We start from the raw sequence: 21,656 nt of genomic DNA, 5'->3' as shown, positions 1-21,656 counted from the left end.
TATTCTCAAGCCTATACAAATTACTAAACAATGGCATGACATTAGTACAATGGAACTATATTAAAAAATGGGAGGCCACATTGGGCTGCACCGTACCAAGAGAACAATGGGAACGTGTATAGGGAATAATTCCTGAACATACTCTCTCCATCCAAGCGAGGGAAATGTGGTAGAAAATGATGTTTCAATGGCATTATAATCCCGAGCAAGTTAATTTAATGTACTTGACTATATCCGATTTATGTTGGAGGGGCTGTAAACTGTTGGAGACACATATGGTGGTATTGCCCAGTCATCAGACCGTACTGGGATGAGGTGCCAGGAACAAATCGGTGAGATATTCCCTGTCACTGGGGCAGTAGAAACAGGGTTGTGGCTTTGCAAGTTATGGCACCCGAAACAGAATTAATTTTCAAAGAGACAGAAATGCATTTCATGGCTCTCATCATAGCTTGCGTGGTTACTAGTGGCACAAAAGTGGAAACAAAGACATGTGCCAACAAACCTAGACTGGCTGCAGAAAGTATGTAACTTTTATCTCAGTGGAATGGGCAACCCATTTCGTCCAAAGGGACCAAGCCTCTTTTAAGCAGAACTGGGCTGAAACATGTCTGGGGATGCTTGTGGTCTCGTGCAGAAGGGATGTGACCTAACAGTTCGGGCTGGACTGCCCCTTTTGGGGTAGGACCAAGCCTGATTTGCATATGGTTTTTCCCCTTCTGTAATGGCTTGGCAGGCTGAAAAACGATGGTCTAGAGGGTTCGCAGAGCTTTGCCCGTGGTTATGATTAATTCAAAACCTTCCAGCCATCACCTTTCTGTTTTGCTAAAGTTACCTGATATACACACCTGAGCGACCACCAGCACTGCCTTTCTATTGGAGCTGGATGGTCACCTCCAGGAGAGCTGCACCGTACCACATAATCAGATCTTCCTGCAAGGGACGTTTTGCTTTCCACACCAGAACCTTTGTTGCATAATCAGACACTGTGTCAGCAGCTGATGACCTTTTGCTTTTCTAAACTATCGCCAAACTTTGAGAGGTTGCAGTTCTTTTCCTTTAGCCATGAACCCTTTGGCCATTACCTTTAAACTCCTGCATTGATTTCTATGGGAGAGGTGTATTCCCTTTAGAACAATTAAGACTTTGAGACTAACTGTTAAGGAAGTTTTTCTAAGCTTTATTTCTAGGACCCAGATATGTCAACATACTTGGTTTAGATGGTGAAGTATCTTGATGCTCCAATTGATAGTTGGCTAATAGAAAATAGGGAGAGAAAGGCCATCTATTTTTAAAAATGTATTCTTTAAAGAAAAGGTATGCAGTAAACATAACCCGAATATGCAAGTTAGTAATCAATTTATAGAAATGGAAATCTTTTCAGAAACCTGATCCAATTAATACACAGTGTCCATTGGTCGAGCAAAATCTGGCAGAACCTTTTGTTAGACAATAAAGGTCATTTTAGAGAAAAATAATTCATGGACGCAGCAGAGGTTTTCTTTCTCTTTAGAAAAGAGCGCAAACCTCGCTGGTTGAGCTGTGCTCAATGTGTGACTGTTAAATAAGTGTAGGATCTGTACCAAGAGCTCTTAAAGCCAGAGGTGTGCTGCAAGAAAACCCAGAAGAGAACAAAAGAACTAACCTGAAGTACATCTACTGAGAGCGAAACATCACCACGCCCACATTAAGACTGAATCATCACGCTCTGATGCCATCAGCCTTAGGGGAATCGGAATACCCCAACAAAGACATATATCCATCATTGAAAGAAGTTTAAAACCAGCACAGACTGTGAGATTGCAGAGATGGTTACCTGAAGCCAGAGATGCTGCGGTACAACACCAGCTGAACTGGGTCAGCAACAGAAGGCCCACTGCATAAATAATGGCATGCCTCAAAGGGTTTAAAGAGTGGCAAAGCATCAGCATCAGCTTTTTGGAAGTTCAAGATGCTGGTGTTGCACTTCATTCACCATTCTCTGGCGAGTCCTTCATCCTTGTGTTTCAGGAACGAATCCAGGTCCTTGGTTAAGAACTGGTGCAAAGTGTCAGCTTTCATCACTAACCCAGAGGCTTGCAGTGACCCTATCCTCCAGTCATACATTAATACTGCAAACAGACTTAACTTTCGTAGGCATTTGTACGGACAAATTCGTATGATTTGGATTCCAGAGGACTTACAGAAATCCATCCACTCGAGACCTTTCCAAGCTCAGTCAGGAATTACGCCATCACACAAACACAGAGAGCAACCAAGTACAGTTGTCAGGTTATTTAAACACATTAGAGCAACCTTATTAGCGCTCTTTGCAGGAGCAAAAAAGACTGTCTGATGAAATGGCCACACATGGTGTAGACAAGATGTAAGGTTTCACTATCAGCAACCGGAAGCTGGCCATAATGTCTGGGCAAGGTAACATGCCTGTGGAAAGTAAGGGGCACCATTGCCGTAGCCACACCTTGTGTTAGGGGTTCCCAAGGAGGAACAGAAATTGATTCCCATCAGCAGTGAGACCTGGATGGGCCTCACTGGGGTAAAATGATCTGGAGCATGAGAAAAACCATCACTGGGGGATATCAAAGATGACATAAAGGGGCCTGTATACCTGACCCTAACACTAGCTTGGCCAACCCTGGTGTTGACCCAGAACTCACTGATAATTTGCCAGGGTCACACCTTAAAATCACAGACTATCCATTTTACAAAGGTTCCTTTATTTCCACATTTACCGTTTCTTGCACAGCACAAATGTAGGCATATTTTAAGTAATGTCCTGGGCGGTCATTGTCTTACTATATGTTATAAAGTGTTTGCTATAGCTTTAACCAACATAGTCTCCTGAGAGTGCTGCTTTGGCTGTTCTGCCACCTCTACCTCTAGGAGAGTCAGGTCGATTTCAGGCTAATCCTCTTGACTAGTTGTGGATGGATTCCCCTCACACCCTGAAAACAGGGCTTGAGAGCAAATCCTCCTAACAGCTATTCTTTTCCCTGAAATCCAGATTTCCTTTTTTGACAAATGACCAAGGAGATTTTACAGTGGGCACACAAGTGTGATGAAAGTTAGGTTCTTTTTTTTATCACTGTGGGTTGTACACCTATGTAGTCCTATCTAAGTGAAGGGTTGTTAAACCAGCACCTCGATGTATACCCTCTAATCTCATTATTTGGTGTTTGTTTTGTTAATTTAACATAGGGATGTTGGCTGCTTTAAGTGTTCTGTAAAGATATAAGGTTTCTGTTAGATTCATACTTTATATTATCTTAATTAATGTTTTTATTTGTATATTTAGGTACTGAAGTTCTTACATGAAAAGGGATTTCCTTATGGCCACCTTCATGCCTCCAATGTGATGCTGGAAGGGGACACGTGCAGGCTGTTGGACTTGGAGAATTCTTTGCTTGGCCTGCCATCCTTTTATCGCTCCTACTTCTCTCAATTCAGGAAAATCAATGTAAGTTTGTGTGTAACACTTGTTGATGCTTTCGCTCAGACACCAGAAAACTTGTTGCGAACAGATGATTTTATTTTTTATGCTGTGGCTGCAGATGACATTGTATTGTATTCTAGTTACGTATGGCAAGTTGTGTATTCTAGTTCAGTGTAATTTCTTTTGACTAAAAGGGGATTTAGTCAATTCAATTGAATGTTTTTAGTCAGAAAAGTGCATCCATAAAGCATACACAGCTAAAATAAATTAATTCAATCAAATATACTATTAAATAGGGTACACAACTATAATCAATTAAATATGGTCAAATATACAATTAGATGACAATGATAAAACTGTAAAATAGAATTTAGTCTTGCCATACTCAACATTAATTCCATCAATTTGTATACAATATGATTGGACAAAATGCCTCATAAATAGTCCTGAATAGTTATTTACTCTGTGAGAATGGGCCTTTAATCACCTTACCCTAAACAGGCCCACCACTTAAGAAGTGAGTACACGGTTGTACGTAAAGCAATTGTGCAATTATCCGCGGAGCAGTTAGATGGTACGGTAGGACCAAACTAACCCAAGTCTCAACAAACCACATCATTTGACATCTGTTATACATTTTTTTGCAATAGTTAACACTCCCAGATACTTTATTACAATTCACCCCCAACATGTGATTGGACAAAACCCTCTTCAAAGAAATCCCATCGTTCTCCAATTCCCATGTTTTCATTGGTAGCCCTTCTCTTCACTACCATCTTCAGCTCATGTGTAAAACACACCTCTTCTTTAGGATTCGTTTGTAGTGGGTCATGGCATTTAATTAGTAAAAAATTGTTATGCAAACATAATTCATAATACTAGCAATAACTGGCCTAAGCTCTTCTAACCTTGATGTTTAATTGCACATAGTGTGCGTTAATAAGTGATATGAGGAATGCTGGGTAAATAATTTCTCTTTGAGTTAGTGATGGTATCTCGTTCCCCAGGTCATTAGTTTCATTGGAAAATTTGAATCTAAATAACAGCCACTGTACCGCGCATAGAATATCTGAGAATACAATCGCAACTCCTGATTTCTCATTAGTTAGCCTTGGGCATTGACTCACCCTGTGTTTTACTGCTAGCCAAAACAAATAGTGAAACTCCTTCTGTCAAGCTCTCATTCATCAGGATTTTGCTTCTGCTGTCTGCAATATTTATCAAACCACAAAACTCATGGGCAGTTTCTTCAGCTGAGCTTACCGCAAAAGTTGTGAAGTTACGTATTCGCCCATCCCCTGGCTTCTGAAACCTCACCGAACCAGTTCATCAGTCAAAGTTTACTTTGTGAACAGCCCCGACTACTGTGTTTTTGATTAATTTATGAAAAGGAAACTATATTGAGATTCATGAATTCCCCATGTAAAAAGACCACTATATTGAGATTCATGAATTCTCCATGTATCCATATCAATGTGTATGTATGTTTTTACATTTGATGGGTTTAACATTTTCTTTCTGCGCTTATGCAAGCTAATATGTATCAATTCTTGACAAATAGTAACACTAAAGTAACCCATCCAATCCATAATAAACTACACTCAATCCATATAAAATTGCAACATTGCGCCTAGTTCGCTGTCACCCCCATACAGCACGCACAACATGAACCCCTTGTAATCATGGGGGGACCTTCCTGGCTACCCCATCCCTGTGAATCTAATAGAATCTATTCAGACATTATTTGAAGGGGGCGTGGCTAGGTGTCCATTCTGTGAGGACCTGGGTGAGAACGATCAGAGTTGCGCTGAAAGGTTCCTCCTAGGGTCCGCCCTGGACATACACACAGTATGATAAGGAATGGATACAGGAAATAGACTGCTTTATCCTATGTGCTTATACCGATCTCCTACTTCAAGTGTGGTCCCCCAATCTAGATAAAGGCTGGTGTGTAGGCAAGCTTGTGGAAGCACACACTGTGGTAACGAGGGACTTGACTTTATGATCTGGTTTACCACCGTGGTGCGGCCCCACAAATAAATGTGTGGGGTATAAGCAGCGTCGCTACAGTAGCCAGCACTGGAGCTGCACCCTGGGATGCTCAGCGAGTCCGCCACATTGGAGACATCGCTGCTTTGTGGGAGAGCCAATACTGGAGGTGCACAGTGAGGAACACACAACAAATGTTTGAAGTCCCTTATGAACCCTGAGGTGGCTGAGAGGCATACACAGGAGAAACCTGGTAACTCAGCAGTTGTTGGAATGGTTAGTGCAACTAGCAATCGGAAGGACTGGTCCAACTAAACCACACAGCTGACTTGGAATGGAGTCCCATGCCCCTTTTGAGGTGTCAAGTCTGATAGTTTTATGCATATTGTAGAAAAAGGACACACTGCCTGAAGGAAAGGCGTGCGAAAGAGGAGCATGGCCAGCATATAGGCCCTGGCCATTGCATACAGGTGAGATTAATTACTGGGCCCCGGCCACTGCAGCGCAGAGAGGCGCGGATGTCTTCAATAACATAAAGCGGCCCTAGAAAGAGGCTGCATGTGAACAAAAAAAGTTATACAAACGCTCCCAGCAGAGGCTAGCCGAACACAATAACACAAGGCTCAGGCTGGAGCCATCTGATACAATCTAGCACAATCTAGCCCTACCTGCTCAAGAGGTATTGCTTTGAGGTGGTACAAGGTGCTTGGCATGTCCAGACACCTGCAGCATAGCAGTAGTCCAGTGCATTGATTGGGGAAATTGCCTATGGTAGGTGAGTTGGGGTGGCACACATCCAGGGGAACGTGCAGGCGGGGGAAGGAGACATAGGCACGAGGTGACCAGACAGTGGAGCGGGCTCGCCTTTAGCGTAAGCATAATAAGTAAATGATTGAGTCACAACATCCATATGACGAGGGCCCACCAATGAGTGAGCCACCTGGAAGAGACGTCCACAGTGGACAGACTCGAAACACCCGGGGAGGTGGGAGTAGTGGCTTCCTGAGCTAATATTTGTCCCTGAACGGTCGGCATACGACACACACCAAACCAGCAACCGACCAGCAGAAAGCCTGTACGTATAGGGTGGACCCAGTGGACCAGGCCAATCACAAAAGGGAACAGTTATGGCATCCAAGGCCCAGAAAGGTAAAACCCAGCAGCCCACACTGGACACCTTTACCAAGTCTACGAATCTAGCAGAGAACGATGCCTCAGGTACCTCGCCCCCACAAGAAGAACTGACGCACAAGAAAGTAGACCGGCAGGTACTGGAAGCCATCGTAGCATTGAAGATTGCACTGGAGTCCAAAATGGACGCCATTACCCTGGATATATACCTCTTATGGCAGGATGTTCGGTCGCTTGCAGAACGCACCGGGGTGCTTGAGAAAGAAGTTGCGGCGCAGGCCACCAGTTTTAAAGATACCTCCAGGGACGTCAAAATCCTAAAACAACAAGTTTAGAACTTGGAAGAGTTGAGGATGCAGAAGGGCGAGCTAGACGTAATAATGTATGCATAATCGCACTCCCAGAAGGTGACGAAGGCATCACTCCCGCTAATTTTATTGAAAATATGCTGCTTCAGGAAATTGGCCCAGGCAACCTTACTCAGGGCTTCACGGTGGAGAGGGCACATAGATCTTTGACAAGAACACTGCTGCGGGTGGCCCACCGCGACCAATAATAGCCTGCATTCTGAATTGTAAAGTCGGGGAAAAAATCCAGGAATACTTCCAAAAGGGAGGCACGATAAGGAAAGAGTCTGCGACTATCACGGCATATCCAGATTACACTCTGCAGGTGCAACGCCAAAAAATGAACTTTACGTCAGTCGAGAGGAGAGTACGTGAAGGAAACTTCAAGTACATGCTACTATACCCGGCAAAGTTGAAAGTGATACAAAGTGGCAGGAGTGTCGTCTTCGATAATCCTAAATTAGAAGTAGTAATGCCTGAGCAAGAGGTACTGAGCTGGGCAACAGTTGGGGGGAGGAGGGGAGTTGGGGTTGTTAAAGGGAAGTTAGCCTATAGAACCACACACATGTATATTATGCACACCAGACTGTCAAGACAAGCTAGATCACTAACCTGGGATGGGGGACCTTAGAATAGTTTTTTGGAATGTTAGAGGGCTTAATACCGTTAAAATAGGGTCATGCAATTTTTAAGACGCCAAAAAATAGATATTGCACTCCTCCAAGAAATGTACTTAACTATGGACAGACAAGCAACATTGGCAAGGAAATGGAAGGGGTGGACCCTGGGCTCGTCATACTCTGCATTTGCAAGAGGAGTTCGGATATGGGTGGCGCCTTCAGTCCCGTTAAAAGTTCTGAAGACCTCTAGGGATGCAGAGGGCAGAAGCCTATGGTGCAAGGCATGGTAGAAAGGAGGGAGCCTTGTATTGTTAACACGTACGGACCTAACCAAGAAACGGCGTACTGCTTTAGGTCATTGTACCCGCACCTGGCCTGATATAGAGATGGCAGGCTAATATGGGGTGGAGACTTTACTTGCACCCTAAACCCCAAATTGGATAGATCAGATGACAAGTTGGCGTACTCTGCCCCGGCAGCCAAAGTCTTGAATACAATGCTACGAGCATTTACGATGTCAGATGTATGGAGAGCCTTACACCCACAAGCTGGTGGATATTCACATTACACCGCCCCAAAAGACTTATACACCAGATTAGATTATTTCTTTACTGGGGAGGAGACGCTGGGAAAGTTTACAATGGTGGAATATAAAAACCCCAGAGAGCATGAGAAGTGCATCCCTTAAAGACAGAATATTCAGGGAACGCTTAAGGGAGGGGGTCAAAAACTATTTCAGGAATAACACGGGACGTGTACGTTCCTTCCGCGGGTCCATTGTGAGAAGTATTCAAAGTGGTGATTAGAGGGACTGCGATAGCTACGGCCAGAGGTAGGCAAGTGACAATAGAGAGGGATTTGGGCAGACTGGAGACCAAACTAGAGGCCTTGGGCAACACAGAGTATACAACCATGGAGCGGGCCCGGGATAAAGTAAGACTGTAGCAGGAATGTTTGGAGCACTGGGTTACACTAGGCAATTTAAATTGTAGTAAATAGATAGAAAAGCAACATGTAAAAGGAGATCAGCCGGGATGGCTGTTGGCCTGGCTTCATAAGAGTGAATGTATGAGGGACTTGATACAGGAAGTTAAAGGGAGTAATGCAATGTCTACGACGCAGGAAGGTATAAATACATGTTCTCACGATTACTGTAGAGAGCTATATGCAGAAACATCGACAACGCAGCAAGAAGAGATTGACGAAGCGATGGAGTAAATAGAGCTCCCCAAACTAGAGGCAGAGGCAGTGTGCAGGTTAAAAGCACCTATAACGGTGGAGGAACTGGAATTCACCATACGGGGGTTGCCGACTGGCAATGCTACTGGAGCCGACGGATTACCCGGTGAATTCTACAAAGAATTCATGACAGATGTGGTACCTCCAATGTTGCAAATGCTAAATGAAGAGTTGGAGACCGGCATATTGCCAGCATCGGTACGGGAATCTATAATTGTTCCATTGCTGAAGCCCAACAAGCCTGAGGATGACTGTAGCTCTTACAGGCCCTTATCGTTCCTTAACCAGGATGGGAAGATACTCACGGCCCTATTGGCCAATAGGCTCAAGCTGGAAATATCCAAACTTATCCACCCAGACCAGTCCGGATATGTTCCAAATAGAAATATCAAATGTAATATCAGTAGGTTTCACCATATCATAGACTACACTCAGGATAGTACAAATCAATATGTGGCTACTTCACTAGATGAAGCTAAAGCATTCGTTTTGGTCAGATGGCCATGGCTGCTAGCAGCGTCGAAGGGCTGTGGCATGGGACCAACATACATCAAGTGGGCAAGTCTACTTTACAGTAGTCCGATTTGCTAGATTTAAGACAGGCGGGTGCATCTCCGATCAATGGCAGCTGAGTAAAGAGACCAGGCAGGGCTGTCCGTGGTCTCCTATGCTATTTAAACTAACCTTGGAGCCGCCAGTGATATACCTCCGGAAGGAATAATGAGATGCTGGCATAACTATACACAGTAATAATCATCTGCTCTCCCTGTATGCCAGTGATAGGCTCCTGCACTTTCACCATCCTGAGGTTATTCTCCAGTATATTCTGTACTGAGCTGGGCAACTGTTGGGGGGAGAGGAGGAGTTGGGATTGTTAAAAGGAAGTTATCCTGTATGTCACCCAAACAGATTTCTAAATTTAGCGGTGCGACTGAACAGTTTTGTCCGAAATGCGGAACGATTGATGTAGATCCACTACACATGTTTTGGGCGTGTGCAGTGATTAGGCAATTTTTTGGAATGGATAGCTCTGGCCCTGTTCGCTAAAGGTATGATATTAGACGTGGGTACCCCAACGGCTTACATGTTGGGTATTTTTGCACGCCCAAAATAGGCGGGACACATTAGTAAACTTAAAGACCCAGCTACATACTGACGAAACGTAGGATAGTTATGGGATGGAAAGCGTGCAGGGGACCTGAGATGTGTCGATGGTGGGGGGACCTCCAGAAATGATCGAGAGCCGAAACCGCAGTATGGCAAGAAGCAGCACGTGGGGGCCAAGATGAACAAAGTGTATTCCTAGATTACTGGAAGCAATTGGTACATGACTTTTCGGTATCTTCGCATGGTGTAGCCCGGGATGTGGGAGTCTCCCCTGAGACGTAAGAAGTTTATGCCAATGTATAGTTTGTGACAGACGATTGAATATGTTATACTACAGTGTGTGTGTGATTGGCTGGGGTTGCGGGGTGGAGTTGGGGAGAAATGTAGACAGACACTATTTGTTATTGATCATTTATTGAAGTCTGTAAGTTGCACTGTTGTTAATAAACCAATACAAATTATTTAAAAAATATATATATGTATTTGAAACCCAAGTGATCATGTTTCCCCTGCAAGCAGCAAATATATCAAAAAAGCTGGTCTTAGTTGTTTGAAACTCCTTTTAAAAAAGAAAGTCAGAAAAAGTCTAGTGATAGTCCTTGTTAATCATATTATATTTTGGACAGAGAAACTAAATGAGTTAATGTTTCAATTGCTACTAGAGCTTGAAAAACCATATCTGTTCCTTGTGTGTAGGATTGAACCTTAAGTGTTCTATCAAAAAGTGCTTAATGTATTGTGTGACACCAATCTAAATATGGATCTAATACAGTGGGGTTTGAATTTCAGTGCATGGGCAAGCTTGAAGGGCTTGCGCAATTCTAGCTCTGCACACCGTCTTTCACAAGGTTGAAGTAATGAGTTTTAGCCACAATGTAGGCACGTTTAAGCATTAATAGATAATCTATCCTTTTTTTACATGAGCTACCCAGATCATTTTTAGCAGCCTTTTACTAGCCATCACATCTTTTAGAATATCTCTTGAAAGAACTTTGTGAGTGTTAGCCCTCATCGACAGTCATACAAACTTGGGAACAGATGCAAGTGAGTCTTTTAGATAAGCTGTTCCCCACTCAAAATAAGTTGTGATTAGCGGAGTGCTTATTCTCCATCGTCTGTAAATGTCCTGAGAATTCTTGGCTCCAGATATCTGTATCATAAAGGGCAATTAAATAGGTCTTGGCCTTATATGTTCTTAGTACAATTTCAAATGGCTGGATCTTTGGATTGTAGGGACATTTCTAATATTCCTGCCACTGCTTATGTTGTTGAGGTTGCTGTCATGATGCCCGCTCCCGGGGAGCCGGTTCAAGCCCTGCGTCCCCGAAAGCGGACATCCAGTCCCCAAGGAAGGACCCAGCAACCCCATAAAGGGGCCCTTTGGACAGTGGCTCATAAAAGACATCAGTCCTGGCGCCATAGGCGCCAGGCTCATTATGGGAGTACTTGGGTGTACTTACCTGATGCAGACCATGTTGCAGGATCCCGGCCTCCTTGAGGCCTGAAAGGAACTACTTTACCTGTGGGACTAATTTACCATCCGGGCGTGGTCTGGGAAGGATACATACCTGATTGGAGGAAGGATACATACCTGGAACTTCTTCCAAGGCTATTTAAACCCCACCGAACAGCCACACGTGCTTCGCGTTGTTCTGCATCTAGCAGCTGTACGCTCACCGTGTCTGCTCCTGCATCCTGACTTCTGCCACGCCTGCCAGCATCCTGGATCACCTGCAAAGGAAGAGAAGAAGAGAACAGAAGAAGGAAAAGTCCTTACCTGCTAAATCCGCATCCCGGAGACATCTTGCCGACAATCCTGAAAAGGAAGACTTATTTAAAAGCTCATCGCGTCGATCGCTGCAGCGCCGCATTCCACTCACCTTTACAGGGCGCCTCCATGTTCAGCAGCGATCATCCGGATTCGCAGTCACGCCCCAGCTCCTGGGGAGAAAAACACCAGAACAAAAGGTGAGAGAGAGAAGGGAATAAGGAAAGCTAAATCTCCATGTTAAGACTTACCTGTTGGTTGATTCATTCCCTCTTCATTTCGGGTCCGCGCCGCATCCTGGCATTTCCGGACCCCGGCCCCTAAGGGGAAAAAAAGACATCAGCGTTAATGAGCGAATGAAAAGACATTACCAAAAAACGCTCATTAAAGACTTACCGGATTTCTACAAGGATTTCACCTCTCATCTCGGGTCGGTGCCTGTTCCCCGGCATTCTGTACCCGGGCCCCTATGGGGAAAAAGACACTAGCATTAGTACATTAATGCATGGACACAAGGGGAACCTCTTATCAAAAAACTTACCTGGAAGCCAAGCAAGTTTGGTTCTCACCAATCCGAAAATCCAGTGAAGTAACTGGATACCAACGCGCCCCTGCATCAGAAGCAGGATGGAGAGCTCGTCCTTCCAGATCCTAAGGTGATACGCTACGAGGAATCACAGAAGGGTTTCGAGGAGGGTGAGAGGGGAAAGTGGGAGGCCGATTGCATTACCCCGCAGACAGTTAATCCCCTATTTTCGCCTACAGAAGGATACTTCTCGAGCCAGACAAGCCAGATTTGGGGGCCCGGTCCAGTCCGTCTTCCGAACCCTGCGCATCACCTTAGAAGAGGTCACAGCAGCACGAACCAGGCCAGCGCCTCCGTGGGAGTCAGGTGAGCGTTACAGTTGCCTGTTTTGTAGATGAGGTCCACATCTGAGATTCTGTGCAGTCCATATTCCTAAACAGTTAAAGAATAAGGTTTTTAGCATCTGTTGCCTTAAATAAAAAAGTGCCATCTATTCTTATAAGTCTTATAAGAAATTAAGTCTTAGACGCATTCATTTTCAGATGCCTGTCAGTCATAAAGAACGAGTGCCCATCTATTAGAAAATCTAAGGTTTGCGTGTCCTGGATAGCAATACTACATCATCCATGTATGATAAAAGTGGGAAGCTATGCTTCCCAATCGGTGGCATGTATAGAGTTGATTCTTGTAGACACCATTGGAGACAATTTTTATATACATTAAAAAGAATAGCAACTAGGACACAATTTTGCCGTAGTCTTCCGTTGGTTAAAAAAGGTGATGTGCAGTACCAGTTTCCATCATGTCTAATGACCACTGTAAGGGTACAAAAGTATGAGTGACACAATCGTGGAATAGTTGTTGGCAAATACTTTTATTAGATGAAAATAAAGAAGGAAAACCCATAACTATCCCTTATACTAAGAAGGGTTTCCCTGCCTCAACTAAAAATAATATGGAATCTGTCAGGATGTCCAAAGTAAAGAGTCCACCGTCCTGTGTCAAAATCATAATTCCTTCCCTTTCTCTTTGAACTAAACTAATCAACTGAGGCGTTTCCGCGGCTCCATGTTGAAACTGTGGTCTGATGGGATGTCTGGCTTCCTCAGGTTTTAGTGCCGTTTGTGAACAACTGAAAGTTCCAGGTTAAGCAGGTTTTTTCAAAACACAGTTCACAAGAAATGTTCCTTTTTTATCACAATTGTCCTCACTGTGATTTCTTTGGCATATAAGCTTCTTCAGCTCTTTGACCAGGGGAATCACCCCCCACCCCGCCCCCAGTTTGTGGTATTAGGGGGGATGGCTGCCTCCCCTAATCTTTCCAGCTTTCTGGTTTCTCTTCTCTGTAGGGGGAATGTCTCCCTTCCCCGGCCTTCCTCAGGCTTCTGAAATAATATAATACTTGCTGGGGGATGTCTCCATTCCCCTGGCTTTTCTCTGGCTTCTTGACATTTTATGATTCCAGTGGGGAGTTGGATCTTTCCCTGGTTTCCTTTATCTTTCGTTATGCACAGCCCGCCTGGCTTTTTACTCTGCCAGGTACTGTGACTATGAAGAGCTACTGAGGATCTTTCTACCATGGGAGCAGTTACAATACCATGAGATTCGCCACACCACCTTAGTGTGAGAATGTAGTTTTATCAATCATTTTAAAAAGCTACATGGCATCTCTAGCCCTCTTAAATTTACCCAAAATCTTTCCTGTTTTACTAAATTAAAGACCATGAAAAGGTCCATAATGGCCATATACATCATCTCTTAAGAAGAGCTGATCCACCACACTGAATATGTTAGTTGTCTCCATGACCACCGGTCTGGCTTCAGAGCAGCCAGAGGCACGGAAACTGCACTCCTGAACATCAGTGAAGACTTGCTCTCAAATCTCGATTCCAACTCTCCTTTTGTTCTCATTCTTCTTGACCTTTCCTTTGATACAGTCAATCATGCTCCCCCTTATAAATCTCTGGCTCCGTGATACCATTGGCATTACAGACTTGGGCACTGGACTGGTTGGCCCCCTTCCACTCTGACCGACCTTCTCAGGTTCAAATGGGCCCTTTTCTCTTACCCCATCACACTCTCCATATGCAGCGTCCCTCAGGACTCTGTCGTTTTGCTGTTGCTTTTCAACATCTACCTAGCCCCTGTAGCCCATTTGATCTCCGCCTTCTCTCCTAACTTCCAGATGTATGCGGACGACACGCAGCTCTCCTTCAAGCTTCCCTCCACTTCCTTCTCTCATTCCTGACTCTGTGACTGCTAATCAGGCATGGTGCAGTGCTAACGATATCTGCCTAAATGACAGTAAGACTGAGATCCTTCGCACTGAGATCCCTGCTCCCTCCTTCCCTCCTACTCTCTGGCCACCCTCCATGGGCCCCCTCCTATCACCCTCTTGTAAGGCAAAAAACCTTGGTGTCATCTTCGACTCCTACCTCTCCGTCTCTCCTCGTAGCTCAGACTTTGCCAGGAAGGCCCACTTTCAGCTGCACCTCCTCAGAGACAGTCTGCCTTTCCTCACCTTCCACCAGAAACTTATTGTCTCCAGAGCTCTGGTCCTCTCTAGTCTGGACTACTGCAACAGCCTCTTCCTCAATCTGTCTAAATCCTCCCTTCGCCCCCTTCAACTAATCCAGAATAGTACTGCAAGACTTTTCCTTGGCCTCAAGCCCAGGGACCGAATCTCTCCAGCCCTAAGATCTCTTCACTGGCTCACAGTTGTTGCGAGGATCAAGATCAAGACCCTCTGCATCATCCACAAGGATTTCTGGGTCTGGGGACCCCTCTACCTCCAACTCTCTCTGCCTAAATCCCTCCCTGCTTGACCCCTTCGGTCTTCTAGCTCCAACTCTCTGCAAATCAGATGCTTTTCTAAGCAGAGAGTTGGGGGTAGATTCCTCTCTTCCGCAGGAGACTCCCTCTGGAATGACCTCCCTGCCTCTCTCAGGCTTCAGCCAGATCTCCTGAACTTCCCGAAGCTTCTCAAGGCTCTCCTTTGCTCTTCTTCCTTCCTTCTACCCCTCCCCTGCTAATGTCCCGCTCTGCCACTTTTGGCTGGCTGCCTGGTTCCTTCATAATCTTACTGGGTCCCAGGCCCTCCTCGCCCTGTCTACCCAGCACTTCGTTCTCCCCTGAAACACACCCATCAAACCTTCAGGGTCCCTTCCCCTGTACTAGCCTGTCGGGGCCTACACCCCTACTGAGCCCGATCCATCCCCATCCTCGCACTTAAGCATGTGGACCCTCATTCCCTGCACTCCCTGCCTCGCCTGGCACATGTCCACCTGGCCTCCCCGTAGCACTCGCTTAGCTCAGGGGCTCCCCCCCGTCCTCCTTTCCCACTTCCCAGCACTTGCGTGTTCTCCACTCTTCCCTTCCCATCTAAGCATTAACGCATTCCACTCTGACCAGCAATTCCCCCACCCCCTCTCACCCCTGCACTTCTTGTTACTGCACTTGCATGATCCTAATGACACAAGGCCTCGTGGGACCGTTTTTTGTTCTTCATCCCGGTTGCCCCTCCCCTCTTTTTGTCTTGTGGCGACTTTGAACACTGTTTGGTGTTTAAGCACATAATAAATACCCAATAAATAAAATCGAGTTGGCAGGCAAAACGAGATAGTTGAACACTTGATTGGAATTCCAAAGTACTCCCAAAAGCCCAGCTGTGTTTCTGAGATTATCATCATATAGCTTCATTAGTAGGAGTATTGTAGTAGAAATGCTTTTACAAATTTGACAATACAAAGAATACCATACAATACAAAAATAGAAATATACAAATACAGATAAGTGATAATAAATAACTCTTTACAGTTAATACAGGGGTTCACAGGACGGAAAAATTATGCAACTAAAATAGAATAACATTCACAAAAAACATGAATATTAAATATTCTATAAAATACCATACTGGACTATTATCCTAGAAGTCAAAATGGCATGCCACAAAAGTGGTAAAGCTAAAATGTCACATAACTAAAACTCACTGTAATTCTCATAAATAATGTTGATTCTGATATTCACCACTACGGATAAACTAAAGCAAGGAGATGCATGTGTAGGATGGTGAGAACTTTAATCTAAGTGATTGCAAGGCAATATAGCCCTCAGTCACCACAATTGGCCTTCCAAATCAGTCAATGCCCCCAGAAAGGCACTGATGCGTAGGGTGAGGTCTTCTTTGAAGCTTCTATGATCTCCTGGTTGACAAACCTTGCATTTAGGACAGAATAATGCACTCAAAGTAAGGTTAAAGATAAATCCAGAGTAAATCAAACTGTCAACAAGATCCAAGCAGTTGCAAGAACTGCAGTTATAGAAATTTGGGATCAAAGAATGGCTTGGGGAGGGAACTACTTACAAGGAAAACCAGAGAGTGAGAGAAGTCAGTTGGGGCCTGTTTCAACGATGCGCACTGCAATTCACCAGTGTTAGGCCATTGTTGTACTTTTTGTATCTCATTATTTCATACTGCGGGGAAACAGAGCAGGTCTTGAGTTAACACGAGCATCAGATGCAACTAGGCAGGATCCCTGGTGCCCCCTTCACCCCCTTTACAGGAAGTACCACTGCTTGTAGTGTAGTGCCACAAGCAACCACAAAGTCAGTACAGAGGTAATCGCAAAGTAATTAAAGTAATGGCATTATTTACCTCTACCTCTCCAGGGTGCTGCCTGCAAAGCCACTGCAATGCTGGTACAGGGCACCCTCCTTTCAGCTCCTTTTAATCAAGGGGCCTAAATCCCAAAGCTCAGAACGCAAAAACATCAGAATGGCCCTCTTTCTGTTCAGATCAGCACCAGGTGAAATATAGATCACAATATTCTTGACAGTCTAAATGATCTAAAAAATGAAGTTGCTTTTTTCCATCTGCACCACTCATAAAAGTGGCACAACCGTGACAGGAAGGAAGAGGAAACCTAGAGGAATGAGCAGAGCTCGGCGGCAGCCAGAAGCACGGCCCTGCCCCAACTTCCACTGACTCCTGCCATGTGTGCTTATGTGCTGGCGGCAATGTGGTTAACCAACCTCCTCCTTCTGGGACAGGATTGCAGATTGTGGGTCCTAGTCCTTGCCTGCCCCTATCTGCTGCTTGTGGTGAAATGCCAGGGCAAAGTCCTTAGCCAGCTACTTCCTCCTGGTATGAGATTGGGAACTGTGGCTTCTGGTGCTCACCTTCTTCCAACTACTGCACACTCCTGCTGCAAATGTAGTCAACCTTTTTAAATTGTAGTTAATATTTGGAGAAGTAATGTCTATATTTACTAGCATTGACAAAGTCAGCAATGCAGGGATTGCTAAAGAGAGCTACTTTGTACAGGCCTTTTCCCATGTAATACACTGGAACCTGTATTGCTGAAGAAGCGCCACTACTACCAGAAAGCATTGCAGCATTCATGCGCTCTTCTGTCCCCACCTGACTTCCCTGGCCAAGGGCCTTTCAGTGCGTCAAGTCTGTGTGCTGCAATCTATACATCTATACTTGTTTCTTCTGTGTGGTACTAGTGCTCCACCAATGAGTCAAAACGAATGGTGGTATTCAAGAGTCACATGTGACCGAAGACTATGTTCTGGGATGAATCCCTAGGTGTCACTTCTCCCTGGGAGGGGAGGCCCTTCCCATGGGGACACGAACGTGAGGGTGCTACCTGATAGTCCCCCTGGAGGTGGTACTCAGTGGGAGGATCCCATGGGAGGGGAACCCCCCCACGGGACAATGGAAGACTATCAAGGGAGAACACAGTATGTCAACCACCATGTCTCCATACCTTGGTCACCCAATGACACGGATATGGCCCAAGCATCCCCACTTTCTGTCTCCTCATTTTTCTGTTAGTTACTTCATGCATAGTAGCCCAGTCTATCAGATAGATAACACTGTGATGAAGAAGAGTGAGGAAAGAGGGAGAGTAGATGGATCCAGAAGTACTGACTCGAAGAAGCGCAGGGCAATGAAGAGCCTTATGCGGAACCAAGACATAAACATTCTAGCTATCCATGATTTGAAAGACTGCTTAACATAAAAACCGATGAAGGACTCTCCTTGGGGATAGTCATGCCCCACACGAGCATTGTGGTGGGGAGCAAAGCCGTGCAGGGAGAACGCGTTGCCGACACGGACGTCGAGAGAAGGAAGTCAGCGTCTGACAGGGCTGAGCCAAGCTAGAACTCGCCTGAAGGCCAGGAAACACAATGTCTGGTGGCAGGAAGGAAGCCATCTGAGTGGCCCAGGCGAGACCTGACATTCAGCGAGAAACCAGCTTGGTGAAGCCACCGAGAGCAGACCACAAGGGCCCAGGAGAAGCCAGTGTTGCTTGCCGTAGTTCCCGTGGACCGGGTCCCTCGTGGACCAAGTTAGATGGTACGCAGAGGGGGACCGCAAAGGCACTGGGAAACCCTAGAGACTGCGGTCAGGAGGAAGTGCAGAACCAGCTTCCTCGTCCAAGTGGGACCAAACAAAGAACGAAACATACTGGATGAGAGACCAGCCCAAAGAAACCAGAAGAGATAAGGGTCTGTTACCCGAATGTTGAGAGGTTTGGAGAGTTACACATACAAGATAATGCTTTACAGGATAGTGAACTGGTCCTGTGTAAAGGACATTATAAACCTTAAGAGGGAGTCTCGGACCCGAAGGTTAAGAGGTTTGTAGAAAGATACGTAAACCTGACGAGGGGACCTGGGACCCAAAGGATAAGAGGTCTGAAGAGTTGTACATGCAAGACAATTCCTGGCAGAATAGTGAACCGGCCCTGAGTAAGAGACATTTTAAACTTGAGAAAGAGGTCTTGGGCCCACATAAGCAGAAGTTCTCTTCTGACCAATAGGGGTTAGAGATATCCTTTGTGAAAAGTCGAGAGAAGACCAGAGTAGGAAAGATATATCCTCTGGTAAAATTCCAGATGATATTGCGACTGTTGAAAGGGAACCTGGAAGAGGCTTGTGGAACACAGAATTTTTCCCCACCTTTGCGGAACTATAAAGAGTTGCCTGGACAGGCCTAGGGAAGGTTAGACCTCCCCTCCCCCATCTATGTGAACTATTTACAAAGGCCTAGTGATGGGCAGGGGAAGGAGGATATTCCCCCCATCATTTACGAACTGCCTAAAACCACCCAGAAGGAGGGAGCCACCCTTCTGGATTAGGGCGAAACCTGTTCTATATTTTCCTATGAAGTTTAAGGGACGGAAATAGGTTTGGGACATAGGACTTGGACTATTTACTTTTGACGGAAGTTCTGACATCCGTCAAAGTAATCTGAGGCAGGAAAACACCTCTTAGTTATTGGAACAGGTAGGGTTCTTCCTTCTTTTCTGTTAAATAAAAGTTTATGCCAACAAGCATGCCACCTTTGTGTTCCACGTCTACTTCTGGACCCTTACAGTTGCCTCACTAAGTGGTGCTAAAACTGCACCCATATGCCATAACTCAAGGTGGAGTTTAGGACCAAAATCCAGTGGTGTGCGAAAACACCACCTAAGCATAGAACTTGGTAACTTAAGGACACATAAAGACATTTTAGTTCATACAGTACACACACACACACACACTACCCATATGATCCAGTAATAACAATACCCTTCAACCAAAACTGAAGAGGGCATAGCCTAGGTTGAAAAAAACAGACCCTTTTTCGCTGCCTGTAATTCATAAGGGCTGATTTCTGTGTATACCGTTGTGACATACCAAGGCATGCAAACCCTAAAACGTATTGGACATGTGATTAATCCTGCTGATTTCTCACTAAGACCCTACCTAAAGCCTCCTCCCAGGTGACCCGAGAAGGGCAGATGCTTTCTGATACTGACCTTGGGGGAGGTGTTCTGTGGGAGGATCACCTGGGAGGAGAAAGGTCCCAGGGGAATTATAGGACTCCGCTGGCTGAGACTCTGTATACCTTCTTCCAGAGAAGATATGTTAATGATACCAAACTTTGTAATGACTTGTTGCCAGAGAGCTTTTTACTTCCCCAATTGAACATCTTAATGTGAGTGAAAACATTTATTTATTTTATGTATTTTTGCATTTTTAAAGCGCTCACACAGCCCACGGGCATCGAGACGCTGTTACAGGAATTGTTTGTTTTAGTTGTGTAGTTGTTTTTTGTCTTAGTTGCATATTTATAACGTAATTAAATATCCAGAGGTTTCTAAGCGCGGACCCGGGGATCGAACCTGTGTTGCTTCGTGTCGACTTGCTTCCAAGGCAAGCACGTTGCCGCTGAGCTATCCTCCCATCGACCCTTAGGCATTGGAAGAAATGAAAACCCTTTTAAAAGCAGGGAGGCTCATAATATTAAATGTTCCCCTACACCCCAAAGGAATAGTGAGGAAAAGTCTGAAAGCAATACCAATTTCTACTTAAAAAATCCTTATTCCTCTGTAAAGTCAAGCTTGTTAAATTATCCTTGTGATATTCCTTTAAGGAATATAATTAGGAAAATAAATGAGCATGAAAGCAACATTCCCCTTAGAAAAACTGATTTGTGCATTATGGACTTCAAGTCCCATAATCCCCAAGGTACTGGGCCGAAGAAGAGGGCCGCAGAGGAACAAAACCTCAAAATGCGGGTTGTTAAGGAAAATGACCCACATCTGAGGGAGACAGTCTAAAAAGGCACCCTCAGGTGCAAGCCATGAGAAAGGAGGAGAAGGAGCAGTGCAGTAGTCGAAGGTGGAAGAGTTGTGAACTCTCCACGTTGCAGCAGAGACTGGAGGAGAAGGAAGACGCTGGGACCACTGCTGAGTGCCAAGCAGTAGCCGGTCATGGGTCGTCCCCTCCAGAAGCCTGAATTGCAGAGGTCGCTCAGAAAGAAGCGTCAGAGAGGGAAGTTTGCCCACTGGGGAGCTGAATTGCAGAGGCTGCGCAGCGGGAAGCAAAAGGTTGCAGCGCTTCCCCCATGGTAAGGCTGTCTCTGGTGGCAGGCGAGCACTGGAGGGCCTTTGAAGTGGAAGAAGCTCTGTGTGAGCGGCGTGGGCAGCTTCAGACTCAACGTTGCAGATTGCCGGACCACGAGAAGCCGCTGAGGAGGGGGGCCTGGGAGCAGCGAGGTAAAAGGATGAACACTCTACATCTATACCCAGTGAGTTCACTAGGCAATTGTGTCCCTGGAGCACTCTGTAACCACTCATGTGCTCAGAACCGGTACTTGAATAATAAAACGCAATCGTGTAGAGGGAAAACACTGAAAGAATAGCAATTGTGAATATCGAATTGACAAAATTCTTTCTCAACTCTCATGCTGGACTTCCTTTGCATCTTGTACTCATGGTGGCCCTGAATCATGCTGTTCCATCTTCATCTTGTATCCTGGCTTGCAACATTACGTGCTACTACTGACTTCTGCAATTGTATTCGCTCCCCTCTCTTCCTTCTCCACTGCTTACTCTGTTCTCTCCTCCCCTCCCCTCTCCCTTTTCCCATCTCCTCCCCTCCTCCCCTTACTTTCTTCTATGCACTTACTCTATCGGAATTGTCCCTGGACCTACTATGA

The 21,656-nt window shown here is 45.3% G+C and overlaps 1 protein-coding gene across 4 annotated transcripts in view; it reads left to right on the top strand.

The window, feature by feature from the left end:
- The window catches only part of PXK (PX domain containing serine/threonine kinase like), a 917,751-nt gene that overhangs the window by 708,270 nt on the left and 187,825 nt on the right, over positions 1-21,656 (top strand). For all 4 annotated transcript variants that reach the window (XM_069643765.1, XM_069643764.1, XM_069643767.1 and 1 more), the window contains exon 10: positions 3,296-3,457. In XM_069643765.1, the coding sequence (XP_069499866.1) occupies positions 3,296-3,457 (162 nt within the window). The remainder of the gene's footprint in view (positions 1-3,295; positions 3,458-21,656) is intronic.

The sequence above is a fragment of the Ambystoma mexicanum genome, chromosome 2p, assembly GCF_040938575.1.
Source record: "Ambystoma mexicanum isolate Mex_15411 chromosome 2p, UKY_AmexF1_1, whole genome shotgun sequence".
Lineage (NCBI taxonomy): Eukaryota > Metazoa > Chordata > Amphibia > Caudata > Ambystomatidae > Ambystoma > Ambystoma mexicanum.
The sequence above is the reverse complement of the archived record's forward strand: the minus strand, read 5'-3'. Positions and strand labels throughout refer to the sequence as shown.